The 12306-nt window shown below is 35.0% G+C and overlaps 1 protein-coding gene across 1 annotated transcript; it reads right to left on the bottom strand.

Annotated features, from left to right (window-relative positions):
* Positions 1 to 383: 383 nt before the first annotated feature.
* On the bottom strand, positions 384 to 1019 carry LOC121228027 (secreted RxLR effector protein 161-like). The gene has a single exon (XM_041111136.1). It carries the CDS (start codon positions 1017 to 1019, stop codon positions 384 to 386), a length of 636 nt encoding a protein of 211 aa, XP_040967070.1.
* Positions 1020 to 12306: the final 11287 nt, after the last annotated feature.

Here is a 12306-nt window from a genome sequence, read left to right as displayed (position 1 = left end):
TTCAGTTGGTATTTAACAGCATTAAGGCTTCTAGTTGCTGCCAATTTGGTTTGTGAACTTGAGACTTGCATGGCCACCTTTGTTGCTCGAGTCATGAGCTAGTTGCATGGAGGTCAGCTTCAACACTCCTCCTTGAGCTCCATGCTGCACACGCCTAATAGCTTTCTTAACTTGTTGAACCTTGATATACCTAGACCCTTGGTCAAAATGTCAGCTATTTGATCCTCCAAATTACAATGAACTAGCTTTATTTCACAAGCTTGCTCCATCTCCCTTATCACATGTAACTTTATGTCAAAGTGTTTAGTTCTACCATGGAAGACAGGGTTCTTTGCAATTTCAACAGCAGACTTGTTGTCACAAAATATCTCTGTTTCTTCTTCTTAACATAGGTTCAAATCGTCTAAGACTTTTCTTAGCCAGATAGCTTGATTTACTGCACTAGCAGCAGCTACATACTCGGCCTCAGCTGTCGATTGAGCCACTAAAGACTGCTTTTTGGAACTCCAACAGACCATTGCTGACCCCAATATGAAAGCATACCCTGATGTGCTTTTCATATCGTCTTTAGAACCATCCCAATCACTATCTATGTAGCCTGTCAACTTTAGTTTTTCTGCCTTGCTAAATAACAGACCATGATTTAGAGTACCTTTAATGTATCTTAGTACTCTTTTCGCAGCTTGATAATGTAGCACATTGCAGTAGTGCATGAATCTAGAAAGTAAATTTACTGCAAACATGATGTCTAGCCTCGTTGCAGTCAAGTATAGGAGACAACCAATCAAGCTTCTATAGGTGGTTTCACAAACTTCTTCATGACCCTCATGGCTCGATAATTTCATCCCAACTACAACAGGTGTGGGAGTTGGCTTACAATTCAGCATCGAAAACTTTGTCAAAACTTTTAAGGCAAATGATTTCTGTTTCGAGAAAATTCCTCCTTGTTCCTGAATTACTTCCATTCCTAGGAAGTATGTCATCAGCCCCAGGTCAGTCATCTCGAACATTTTCCTCATCTTTGTCTTGAAATCTGTTAAAACAGCTTCATCACCTCATGTGACTAGTAAATCATCGACATACAAAGACACCACAAGCTGAGTTTCAGTATTATTTTTCTTGATGTACAATGTTGGTTCACTGACACTTCTTTGGAAATTGAAACTGAGCAAGTAAGTGCCAATTCGAGCATACCAAGCTCTAGGAGCTTGGTTTAGACCATACAAGGTCTTTCTTAGTTTGCACACCATGTCTTCCTTGCCAGGTACCTCAAACCCCTGTGGTTGCTCGACATAAATTTCCTCCTCAAGAATTCCATTTAGAAAGGCTGATTTTACATCTAGTTGATAGAGATTCCAATGCATTTGAGCTGCAAAAGCAACAATCAGCCTTATTCTGTCTAATCTAGCAACCGGTGCATATGTTTCAAAATAATCCAGACCATATTTTTGACTGAAACCTTTCACTACAAGTCTAGCCTTTAGTTTATTCAAACTTCCATTAGCATTCTGTTTGGCCTTGTAGACCCATTTTACTCCAATGACCTTTCTGTTAGCAGGTCTGTCAACTAGCTTCCAAGTCTGGTTCTTTTCGATCATGGTAATCTCATCTGCCATTGCCTGCCTCCAACCCTCATCAACATTAGCCTTTTCAAAACTGCTTGGTTCAACTTGAGCCATTTGAGCTCTTTCATAAATCTCAGCAAGAGTTCTTGTTCCTCTGATAGGTTCGTCATCTAGGTCCATATCAGGACCATTTTCAACACCTTCAGTCTGATCCACTATCAGGTTCTCAGAAGTAGCCTCAGGTTCACCCTTACCCCAGTTCCAGCAAGCATGTTCATCAAAGATTACATCTCTACTCACTTGAATTTTGTTTGTCAAAGAATCCAAGATCCTATAGCCTTTCTTAACAGCACTATAACCCATCAGAATCCTAGGTTGAGCCCTTTCTAATAGTTTATCTCTTTTCACAGCTGGTATGTGAGCATAGCATAGGCAGCCAAACACCTTAGGTGCTCTACAGAAGGTTTGAATCTGAACCAAGCTTCAAATGGAGTCTTTTGTTTTAAGGCTTTGGTTGGAAGCCTGTTTTGTAAGTAGACTACAGTGTTAACTACTTCAGCCCACAAATTTTTAGGCAATTTCTTCTCAAACAAGAGACATCTGGCCATATCCAATAGACTTCTATTTTTTCTTTCACTGACCCCATTCTGCTGAGGTGTATAGACATTAGTTAACTGATGTTTAACACCAGCTTTATTGCATAATGCTTGGAACTGAGCTGAGGTGTACTCTGTTCCATTATCAGTCCTGATTGTCTTCAACTTGGAGCCTGTTTCTGTTTCAGCTGCAGCCTTGAACTTCACAAATACTTAAGCTACCTCTGACTTGTGTTTCAAAAAGAAAATCCAACAGAATCTGGTATAATCATCAATAAAGAGAATGAAATACTTACTGTCGAAACCATTTTCAAATCGAGTTTTGGAAAATGGGAATCGATTTTAATAAACGAAAACGGGAGTCGCCACCAATCTTTTTAGGTGTGATTGGATCACCTTTTAAACATTTTGTTTTAAAATCATTAGTTTTGGTCCACGAAATAAAAGAATGGGTTCGGGAGTCGGTTACGTACGAGGAAGGATTAGCACCCTTGTAACGTCCAAAAATTGGTACCTAATTGATTATCAGTCTTTAATGTCGGAAATTTAAAAAATTTTAAGATATAATCCTCATTAAAATACTTTGATTTTGAAAATTTGCGTTCACTCGTATCAAAACATTGACACTAAGTTAACCTTTTGGAAATCCCTATCTCGAAACGACAAATCGCCACATCCAATAAGTTAGGACACAACGCTTTGAAATTCCAAGACAGTTGCTTGTATTTTGAAAATCTTAAAAAACTTAGAAGGGTACTTGACTATTCGAACTCAACAAGAAAAGTTGCAACCCAATAAGTTAGGGCACTACTTTTCTCGAAGCTTTCAAATACTAAGCATTGCCTTTTTTATTTTTATAAAACTTTAAAATATAATTTTAAATGACCTTTTAGAGTGACAATTCTATATTATGAAACATAGATATTCAAATAGCGTATATTATAAAGTATTATAACACTTTATATAAATGCAATCACTATATAGAGGGTAAAATAGAATAATAAAAATAATCATGCTAAGCAAATAGGAATATACCAAAAAGAAAACATAATAAATGCACTAATTATATACAATATATCATAAATAAAACATTAAATAATATAAAAAACATGGTAAATATTAATGTGTAAAATATGTATGAGTAAAAATAGACGACATGCATAGCAAATGGATAAATAGAATCTACATAAAATATAAAATCCAATAATTTAATGTACACATGAATGGATTAATAAAAAAAATGATGCATATAATACAATATATCAATGTACATATATAAAAATATGCATTTGAAAGTAAATTATAAAAGTCTAAGATATTACATAACATATGAAATACATAACATAACAATAATACATTAATGCTAAAGTAAAAACAAATATTGTATAATAATAAAAAACATAAGTTTTAAAAATATATGTATAATATAAACAATTGATAAATAGAATGAGCATATAAAAAATGTGATATTTAATAATAAATTTAAAATATAATATATAATAAAAATATATTTATAAGAATAATAATTATATAAAAAATATAAAATATATTGGTTTAGAAAAATAATGTATAAAATATCAAATATGTAAAATAATTTATATTTATAATGAAATGATTATATAATATATATACATGCATAGAAAATATATATTTGAAAAGAAACTATATAAAAAGGTTAAATATTATGATATATAAAATACATAATCAAATGTATAAAAGATATGAAAAAATATACATATTTGAAAAATGAAGAAATTAAAAATAAAAAGAGTTGAAAAACTAAGATAGACGAAGAATAAAATAAGAACAAACCACAGAGAGTAAGAACGCAAGAGGGAGAGAAATTTGAGTGAATGCTCTTCAAGAATTCTTATTGCTTCCCAAAACTCAAGTGATTTACAATGAAGGGAGAGGCCTCTATTTATAGTTGAGCCTCCCCAAATCCAACGGTACAGATCAATTACATCAACGGTTAAGATCAAAGGATATCTACAAATTAAATCTCCAAGATTACAAAATCATATCTTCTAAGATTGTATATCATATCTAATATTGCAATCATATCTAAGATTGTATCATATCTAAGATTGCAATCATATTTAAGATTGTATCATATTTAAGATTACATATTATTGAAGATTATATTTCCATATGAGTCAAGCTTGTAGATGGACCTTAAATCTTTTCAAGTAATGGGCCATTCCGATCGGGCCAAATTATATTTGTAATTCTGGACTGAACTTGGACTTCGTTTTTTTTGGGTTTATTATTTTAAATACTGAAATGGGTCGGGCAAAATTGAGTGTCTACAGCTGCCCCTCTTTGCTCATTGCTATGTAATAGGAATTGAGCAAAGACCATAAAGGACCAAATTTGCCCGGCCTAGCCCAATCTTTGCGATCTTTTCCTCGAATGGTCTTCTACCTTCTCCCTACGACCTCAAGAATGCTATGTTGATATCTTTGATCTGTTTTCTGCCGAACACAGAGACACTGAGTCTGCTTCTTCGATTTGTAAGGATGTCAAATCATCTTGAGTCTGTTTGAGAACATTTGAGAATCATATCTGCAAGGTCCTCGACTTGTTCCTTGTAAGCACAAGGATGCCAAACCATCTTGAGTCTGTTTGAGAACATTTCAGAGCCATATCTGCAATGTCCTCGATTTGTTCCTTGTAAGCACAAGGATGCCAAACCATCTTGAGTCTGTTTGAGAACATTTGAGAGTCATATCTGCAATGTCCTCGATTTGTTCCTTGTAAGCACAAGGATGCCAAACCATCTTGGATCTGCTTCAGTATAAACATCTGAAGGTTAGATCTGCTATATTTGAGAACGTCTGAGAGTCAAATCTGCTATGTCCTCGATTTTTTTCTTGTAAACACAAGAATACCAAATCATCTTGGATCTGTTTCAGTATAAACATCTGAAGGTTAGATCTGTTATATTTGAGAACGTCTGAGAGTCAAATCTACTATGTCCTCGATTTGTTCCTTGTAAACACAAGAATACCAAATCATCTTGTATCTGCTTCAGTATAAACATCTGAAGGCTAGATCTGCTATATTTGAGAATGTCTGAGAGTCAAATCTGCTATGTCCTCGATTTGTTCCTTGTAAACACAAGAATGCCAAATCATCTTGGATCTGCTTTAGTATAAACATCTGAAGGTTAGATCTGCTACCTTTGAGAACGTCTGAGAGTCAAATCTACTATGTCCTCGATTTGTTCCTTGTAAACACAAGAATGCCAAATCATCTTGGATCTACTTCAGTATAAACATTTGAAGGTTAGATCTGCTATCTTCGATCTGTTCCCTATAAACACAGGGATGCCAAATCTGCTATCTTCAACTTGTTCCCTATAAACACAGGGATGCCATGTTGAAATCTTCAATCTGCTTCGCTGTAAGCACAGGAATGTCAGATCTACTATCTTTGATCTGTTCCCTATAAACATAGGGATGCCAAATCTTGATCTACATTGTCCCATAACCTGTAGAATGCGTATGAGTTCATGCCTATGATCGAAGTGAGTCAAATTCTCCTAATTAGACATGTTATAATGCAAAATGTTATAAATATGACCCTTATTTCGGGTGTCATCACTCATTCCCTTATCAAAGTTTTAACTTTATACTTCTTGATGTATCAAGCATACTCTGCTTGTATGCTTTGAATCAACTTAGTCCTATTGTGCCATTCTCTAAATGTTGTGACCCGCTGGAGATGTTTATGAAATGATCCTTTCTTAAGATCAATTTAAAATGTCCCACCACCTTTTGGACTGAAGAAGAAATCTCCCCGAGTACATCCGACCCTCAAATATGGAAATTCTTTAAACAATTGTCTTGTTTCAATTTCTTGTATTATCTAGAAATTTCCAGAGTAATATGCAAAACTTCGTTTGTAAAGATATTTAGTTCATCAATCATTATTTCTATGCAACACACTTTATGAATAATGGAACAAATAAATTGATCTTGAGGATAATGATTTATCAAAAAGACAAAGGAGGTTAATCTAGGAATCTATCTTTGAGAAGAAAGAGAATCCAAAGATAGTAAACAGGACAAAAAAAAATCAGATGCCCCAGATATCGCCGCTTGAGCGTCTATACACCAGCTCCATGAAGACTTTCTTGAGTTCAACATGTGTTTAAAAGATCCAAAGTAATTCGTTGATGCCTCGATATGTAACATACTTCACTTCTCGTCGAATCCGGTATAGCAAGGTCACTGCATGACTTTCCAAATTTGAGCTGCCCTTTCGGGTTTTCAACTCAAAACCCCTTTGGTCTCAAGGCGCCCTTTGCGGGTTTTCACCTTGGCCTCTCCATTTTTTTTCTTTTTTCTCTTTATTTTTTTTTCTCTTTTTTTTTGAAATAGAAGTCCCAAAGTGCCCTTTGCGGGTTTTCACCTTGGCTTCCCTTCTCCTTCAGACAAAGTACTCTTTGACTGAGTCCGAATTCACTAGATCAAATAAATTCTTCCTATCCATTTCTTGTCAAAATCAATGCACCTCTAGAGAAAGCCCTCTTCGTAACATATGGCCCTTCCCAATTCGGCATCCTTTTGCAAGGTTTTTTTATGAGATTCTTTTGGACGAACCTTCTTTGTCATAAGTCTGTGTCATCCATTCTTGGTACATTTGCTTAGGATGAATATTTTCAAGTTAAGTTTACTAGAGGTATTCAATTCTTGACTCCATCAAAGCTTGGAGGAAAAATCTTGATTCATAAACCCATGAGAAAGGGATTACCCCAGCAGTCGTCCTGGCTGTTGTTTGTCAAACCCTACAAAAAGATGGTTTAATGATTCTCAGCAAACAAGAATGAAATTGCTGACTTTATCCTTCAACCTAGAAAGCTGAGGTACAGAGATTACTCCTGAAGCATACATCCCACCATGACTCGAAGATGTTTCTGAAGCATCCCTAATCTTCATAAATTGCCCCCAACTGTGAAGCTGCCAAATGAGCGTAGCAAATAGGAGGCACAAAAAATATGGATGTAGTGCTCCTTTGATACATGTAGGATAGAGAATGAACAAACTCTTGCAGATCATCAGCCGAAAACCCAGCCTGGTCTAAGAGAACATGATAGTGGGTCTGCCTCGTGATTCCAATCATTCCAGCATGGGTACCAAGGTAAAAATCATTGTTCTTTGGATGGCATACTTTGTTGTCAATGACAGTACCATGTAGCACATTATCAGGAGATCCCTGCTGAAAAAAAACTTGGTATGATGGTTTTTCGTACAATAATAACCACAATCTTTAGGGTTCCACTTCTCGCCAAGGAACTTGCAAGCCTCAATAACTTGATCAAAACTTGATTGAATTGAGACTCGCTAACCCTCTCCCTGAAAATAATGATTTGATCAGGTTTCCTCTTCTCTGAACTTGTATAGAAGTCTAAGAGAGCTTCCTTCATGATGCCGTCATCAACTTTGTCAGAAACTGGTTTTGAAGAAAGAATCTATCATTTTAAGCTTCAGAGACTGTGTACGGCCTGATGCCCCATAGCTGAAAATTAATGGCCATTGCTTGGAGATAACCATCGCAGCTATTGACGGCACATCAGACTGCTCAGGAAAGCCAAACAATGCACCCATTCCAAGGATGATGGTTGGAACCTTTGAAACAACTGGAATTGAAGGTGTTTGCCCCAGCATAAGCATAGAGAGTAGGCGGTAGTTTCTTATGCTAATTTTTACCAGTCTCGATCATCTTTTGTAATTTGTTTTTTTTCTTCTTTTTCTTTTCTTTTGGAAACCTTTGTTGTACTGTGGTATGGCGCATTATCTTTGAAAAGACTGCAAACTTTTGGCATTGTGCAGTTATATATAATCTTTTTTCTTTCTTTTTTTTTTGAAATAGATGACTTTTGACTTTGTAATATTGGAATATGAAGCTATCTCCCCCTCCTAATAGAGTAGTTGACGTCTACAAAGATGAGTCATTGTCAGCTTGAAACTTTTGATGAGCTCGGGCCCATAACATACATGCCCTATAAGTCTTTACTCATTTAAATTTGGCATTCATTGTACAACTGATGCGATCCCTTTCCATGGTGGATCAATAGTGCCCCAAAACCTCATGTTTATCCTGGCAATTGCAAATCCTCCTGCATGCGTCTTTGGACCATATTTTTGAATTCCCATAATAGTCTCAACAAGGTCTTGTTTTGTCTCCTCAGCTAATTCCAATTTCGCAATCTTTCCTTCCTCTAAGGCTATATTTCTTACCACCACTTCATGGGGTAAAAACCATTTTCAACAAATTCAGAAACAAGTCACAATGTCTGTCACCTTCAAAGTACTGAGATTCCTCTAAACACATATCGCACTCAAAAGGAACTCTGAATCTGTAGTATCGTTGCCCGTGTCATTGATATCTAGGGATCTATGATAGGCACACAAAAGAATATAAAAGGAATAAATGAATTCAAAAATGACTATTTACATGAAATGAAAATTTATAAAGAATGTCAAAGGTCAAAAGAATCAGAATGAAAGAATATTTACTCGGATAAATAATAAAAGTATGTTTTATTAAAAATAAAAATGTCTGAACATAAGCCCATTTCTCAAAAGAAATCTCATTACTCCTAGGCTTTAGAGCAACAAGAGTGTTTTGAATATTACTCCGTAAAATTCCTAAAGATTACAGGAAGTTCTTCTACAGTCCAATTGTTTAAAGAACTTCCCGGTTCGTAAGGGCGAATGCCCTCAAGGTTTCTTTGTTCAGTCCCTTCCTCATGTATGACATTGATGGGATTATTTTCATTTCCAAACACCCCCTTCTCCGGGTAAGCTATCCCTCTTGACACAAAAGTCAAGGATATGTAAGGGAACGTCTCTTTTTCACTTAGCCGTGACCCTCTTCTCTCTCTCTCTCTCTCTTTTTCTTTCTTTTTTAATAACTTTAACTAATTACGGTCTTTTTATAATTTAAATGCATATAATGCGATGTGATGTAATACAAATGCATGAATGCAAAAAGGTATCGATCTCGACTTAATTTCATTTAGAAAACTTTATTTAGAAAAAGAATATCTTTACATATGAATGGATTACAAATACGCCTTCGTCCCATGGCCTAAAGTTTTAACTCAACAAAGCTAACTCTTGACAATGATCTGACTGTGCTCAATGTATCAGCTTGTACCTTCATGGTCCGTAAATAATCTATTACCATCCCGAATTTGAGCTATGGCTTCACCCATAAGATAATCCCTACATCTATGGACACCTCTTCCAATGTCTGTGAAGTTGTTCTGATTATCTTGAAAGAAAGATTGGCAAACAAGTGGGCATTCCTGCTTAACATGCTACCTTAAAATGATATCCAACACCTTAAGGGTTTCTTGAGAGCTTTCAGATTCCTGTCCACACAAAGTATTTTGAAATGCTTAGAAGGGTATCTTTTCAGTATAGTTAATCTCTACTTTAGAGGTCTTTTAAATGATATGGACTTCTTTAATCTCATTCTTTTGCGTCCATTTTGACAGATCATCAGGGCTTGCATTTCCATTATCTCTGATAAGTGCAACATAGTGAACTCATGCTTGTTGTTTGGTCCTATAATAAATAAGCCTTTTACCATCATAGGCACAATTCTTTCCATCCAACTCACCTTTGTAGGTCCATGCATTCTGTCAATCACTTTTCTTCCAACACTCTTACCATCGACCATCTTCCTATGAAAGAGAAATGTTGTAATGGTGGAAATGTCCATCAATACTCTTCTTGTTTACCTTAAAATGATTGGTAAGTACATTACCTTTTGCCCTGCAGCACGCCTTGCCATAGAGTGTCGAACAATCTTCTTCGTATCCAATTCTGCTTTGATTGGAAACAACATTAAGACGCATTAGTGGCGGAAGAGGCAGGAATTCCAAAACTGCCCCTTTTCCCTCCTGTTCTTTCCATTTTAGCTCACTCCCTCTCCCTATGACATTCATCAACTTCCTCACAAAAGTTGGAATACAGTTAGCCCTTGAGTAAACTTTATCAACTTGAATCATAGGACAACGCCACAAAATTGAATATTCCTCCACCACGGGTACCATATAGGCTTTTCCAAACGTAAAGCAACTGTATACAAGATTCCAATACTGAGTGATGGCCCGAAACAAATTCTCGTCTATTCCCAAGTCAAGCAAGTACTGCAAGTCCCCATGGTTGTTGTAGAACAACTGCTTGGCTTTGCTACCCCATTGATCCCATATTTCCTTTAACTCATGTTGATTATCCTGTGTGATACGAATGTAGTCTGACAGCTCTGACACATATCCCATGGCTAGACTATTTTCCTTTACTAACTGAGTTTGCTCTGACCATATATGGACGTTAGCGTTGTCTTCCACTCTATCAAGAAGTCCGTTCTCCATAATAAAACTCTCTAAGTTAGAAACTGACCGAAAATCGATACCTTTTAAATGCGAAATGATATGCAACAAAAGAAAGGAGATAGTTAGTATCACATGATAACAATAAACTCAAAGATAACCTGCAAGGGTAATAATTACGGTATAATTCTATCTAGGTTGAGCTCTTACGGTCCTCCTATATGTGGTTTAGTTCTAAAGTTGAGGTACCTGAACCAGCAGATTCCTCGATCCTCACCCATTATAGGCTCATTTGAATCGAGTTCAGTTCAGGGGGACACATTTCCCTATGGCTACACGGAGATGAAAATCTCACGAAACCATAGGTACGGATGTATCCCGAAAGTGATACACTATCCTGTACGGAGGCGAAAACCTCACGAAGGCATAGCTTCTCACTCCCACTTAAGGGTGTGACCACAACGGTCATGTAAATGCAATGCGTATTAGAATATAGCAACACATGCAATAATACAAACACATGTAATGCAAAGAAGATTAAATTTTAAAATTTTTAATTTCCGACATTAAGACAAGAGATAATCAATTACACGGCTTGACTCTCTTATTAGTCCCCAGTGGAGTCGCCAAGCTATCGAAACCATTTTCAAATCGAGGTTTGGAAAATGGGAATCGATTTTAATAAACGAAAACGAGAGTCGCCACCAATCTTTTTAGGTGTGATTGGATCACCTTTAAAACATTTTGTTTTAAAATCATTAGTTTTGGTCCACGAAATAAAAGAATGGGTTCGGGAGTCGGTTATGTACGAGGAAGGATTAGCACCCTCGTAACGCCCAAAAATTGGTACCTAATTGATTATCAGTCTTTAATGTCAGAAATTTAAAAAATTTTAAGATATAATCCTCTTTAAAATACATTGACACTAAGTTAACATTTTGGAAATCCCTATCTCGAAACGACAAATCGCCACATCCAATAAGTTAGGACACAATGCTTTGAAATTCCAAGACAGTTGCTCGTATTTTGAAAATCTTAAAAAACTTAGAAGGGTACTTGACTGTTCGAACTCAACAAGAAAAGTTGCAACCCAATAAGTTAGGGCACTACTTTTCTCGAAGCTTTCAAATACTAAGCATTGCCTTTTTTTATTTTAATAAAACTTTTAAATATTATTTTAAATGACCTTTTAGAGTGACAATTCTATATTATGAAACATAGATATTCAAATAGTGTATATTATAAAGTATTATAACACTTTATATAAATGCAATCACTATATAGAGGGTAAAATAGAATAATAAAAATAATCATACTAAGCAAATAGGAATATACCAAAAAGAAAACATAATAAATGCACTAATTATATACAATATATCATAAATAAAACATTAAATAATATAAAAAAACATGGTAAATATTAATGTGTAAAATATGTATGAGTAAAAATAGACGACATGCATAGCAAATGGATAAATAGAATCTACATAAAATATAAAATCCAATAATTTAATGTACACATGAATGGATTAATAAAAAAATGATGCATATAATACAATATATCAATGTACATATATAAAAATATGCATTTGAAAGTAAATTATAAAAGTCTAAGATATTACATAACATATGAAATACATAACATAACAATAATACATTAATGCTAAAGTAAAAACAAATATTGTATAATAATAAAAAACATAAGTTTTAAAAATATATGTATAATATAAACAATTGATAAATAGAATGAGCATATAAAAAATGTGATATTTAATAATAAATTTAAAATATATTA

This window comes from Gossypium hirsutum, chromosome A04 (assembly GCF_007990345.1).
Source record: "Gossypium hirsutum isolate 1008001.06 chromosome A04, Gossypium_hirsutum_v2.1, whole genome shotgun sequence".
NCBI lineage: Eukaryota > Viridiplantae > Streptophyta > Magnoliopsida > Malvales > Malvaceae > Gossypium > Gossypium hirsutum.
The sequence above is the reverse complement of the archived record's forward strand: the minus strand, read 5'-3'. Positions and strand labels throughout refer to the sequence as shown.

Coding starts and splice junctions, on each gene's coding strand:
- LOC121228027 (XM_041111136.1), bottom strand. CDS start 1,019: ATGAGGAAAATGTTCGAGATGACTGACCTGGGGCTGATGACATACTTC.